The sequence below is a fragment of the Limulus polyphemus genome, unplaced genomic scaffold (assembly GCF_000517525.1).
Source record: "Limulus polyphemus unplaced genomic scaffold, Limulus_polyphemus-2.1.2 Scaffold2251, whole genome shotgun sequence".
Lineage (NCBI taxonomy): Eukaryota > Metazoa > Arthropoda > Merostomata > Xiphosura > Limulidae > Limulus > Limulus polyphemus.
The window spans coordinates 154,587-156,564 of NW_013667861.1; the positions used below are offsets into that span (position 1 = coordinate 154,587).

General features: G+C 36.2%; 1 protein-coding gene across 5 annotated transcripts in view; it reads left to right on the top strand.

Moving 5' to 3' along the window:
- Positions 1–1,978, top strand: part of LOC106466414 (anoctamin-7-like) — a 94,022-nt gene that overhangs the window by 57,533 nt on the left and 34,511 nt on the right. For all 5 annotated transcript variants that reach the window (XM_022394415.1, XM_013926702.2, XM_022394416.1 and 2 more), the window contains exons 4-5: positions 223–368; positions 1,274–1,381. In XM_022394415.1, the coding sequence (XP_022250123.1) occupies positions 223–368; positions 1,274–1,381 (254 nt within the window). The remainder of the gene's footprint in view (positions 1–222; positions 369–1,273; positions 1,382–1,978) is intronic.

The following is a 1,978-nucleotide window of genomic DNA, read 5'->3' on the forward strand; positions in this document are numbered from 1 at the left end:
AGCAGCCAATAAGGGAAGCTATCAACATTTTTTTCTTGCAGATTTTGTATTGGTTTATGAGGAGCCAATAAGGGAAGCTTTCAACATTTTTTTTCTTGCAGATTTTGTATTGGTTTATGAGGAGCCAATAAGGGAAGCTTTCAACATTTCTTTTCTTGCAGCTTTTCTATTGGTTTATGAGGAGCCAATAAGGGAAGCTTTCAACATTTTTTTTTCTTGCAGATTTTGTATTGGTTTATGAGGAGCCAATAGGGGAAGTTTTCAACACTCAAGCTGCACAGAAAGCGAGTAAGAAAGCCTACAAACACGAGGCGTGGAGAAAGAAGTTTATGTCGAACCTCCGTAAGGCAGGTCTGGACATGGAAGAGGTAGATTCAGTAGTCTGTTTTGAAAAATTAAGATAACTGTGTTCTTGAAATGTAATAATTAGACGATATAAAAAAATTGACAGGTATGTGCGAGCCAACACTGTTATACGATTAGAAAACTGAGCCTGATAATTTTTCGTTCTAGGATAAATTTTGTGTAAATATTGAGAGTTAGACAAGTAAAAAAGTTGTATTAGTTCACGTGTAGAATGGCTTTTATATTCTCTGTTTTAAAACACTTGATGGAAACGATTATATATCACGAAAGTTATATTTACCAGCAATATCTACTGGAGAGCTAAAAACAATGTCCATTTACTTCTCTATATATGTCCCCCGGTGGGACAGCTGTAAGTTTACGGACTTACAACGCTAGAATCCGGGGTTCGATTCCACGCAGTTGACACAGCAGGTAGCTTGATGTGGCTTTGCTCTAAGACAAACAAACAAACAATTCTCTCTATGGAATCCAACATTCATTTACCCCCCCCCCCTTAAATAAAAATCGACAAGTTTACTTGAACTAACTTCTATATCCAATATGATTAATTACTATAAACAAGTAAAGAATATAAAAGTAATTTGGTAGGTGGTCAAAGAGTCGAAAAATCAAAATACGAAGACTGGGGAAACAAAAGAGAAGGCTGTATAAGTTATTCTTCAGATTGTTAATTTTTCACATTCATTTCGTTTAAGTTTTCTCCTTGATTTAATCATATTTTGTCCCCAATAAATCTGAAGCGATCCAGACTAATTCTGTATTCGTAAAATAATTTTCGGGGGAGATGTGTGGCCCTCGAACTCTTACCCTACCTACCCCCCCCCTCCCCAGACACACACACATTTTTGGGAAACATATCAGCAAACGATAAGTATTGATATTCTCACCCCTTCTGTATTTTCAGGAAGTTGTAGAAAGCGAAAAGAAAACCATTCATTTTGTGAAGCTTTCTGCTCCCTGGACTGTGTTGATCAACTATGCGGAAGAACTGTGTATGAGAGCTCCATTACAGGTAAGGGTTCTAATGCACGTGCTTTGACGTCACATATGGTCCTTCACCAGAAGTTTTGATACAGTATAACTGCAGTTTTATTTTGCTTAAATTTGTATCTTTTAACTTCAGAAAAAAGGGGGCGGGGGTCAGATATCAGATATTGAATACGTGAAACGTTAACCACCCTCAACCCCCCCCTTCCCCCATAGATTGTTTGAGCATATCAAAGGAAGAGTGGCGATTTTCACTTTTCTAGTTTGAACTATTAGTTTCACGACTTTATAAAGATAGAGCCACTGGTCATCTTGTGAAAAATCAAAGTTAAAAAAATCCTCGTTCTATGTACGAAAACTGGTTTGATAGAAGTGAATCGTTAAGTACGTCCAAATTATATATATATATATGTGTGTATATAATATCGAACTCGCATAGTTTTCAATGTCGACCTAGAAAACGTGATTCGCCATCCCTCTCCAACAGTTGTGCATTCTCTCTTACGTTTGCAAGTCATGATTTCTACACATTTAACATTTCCTTAAGTCTGTAAAAAATAAAAATATGTTTAACTGCATTTCTGAGCCTCTATCAGATTTTAATATATATATATATAAGTTC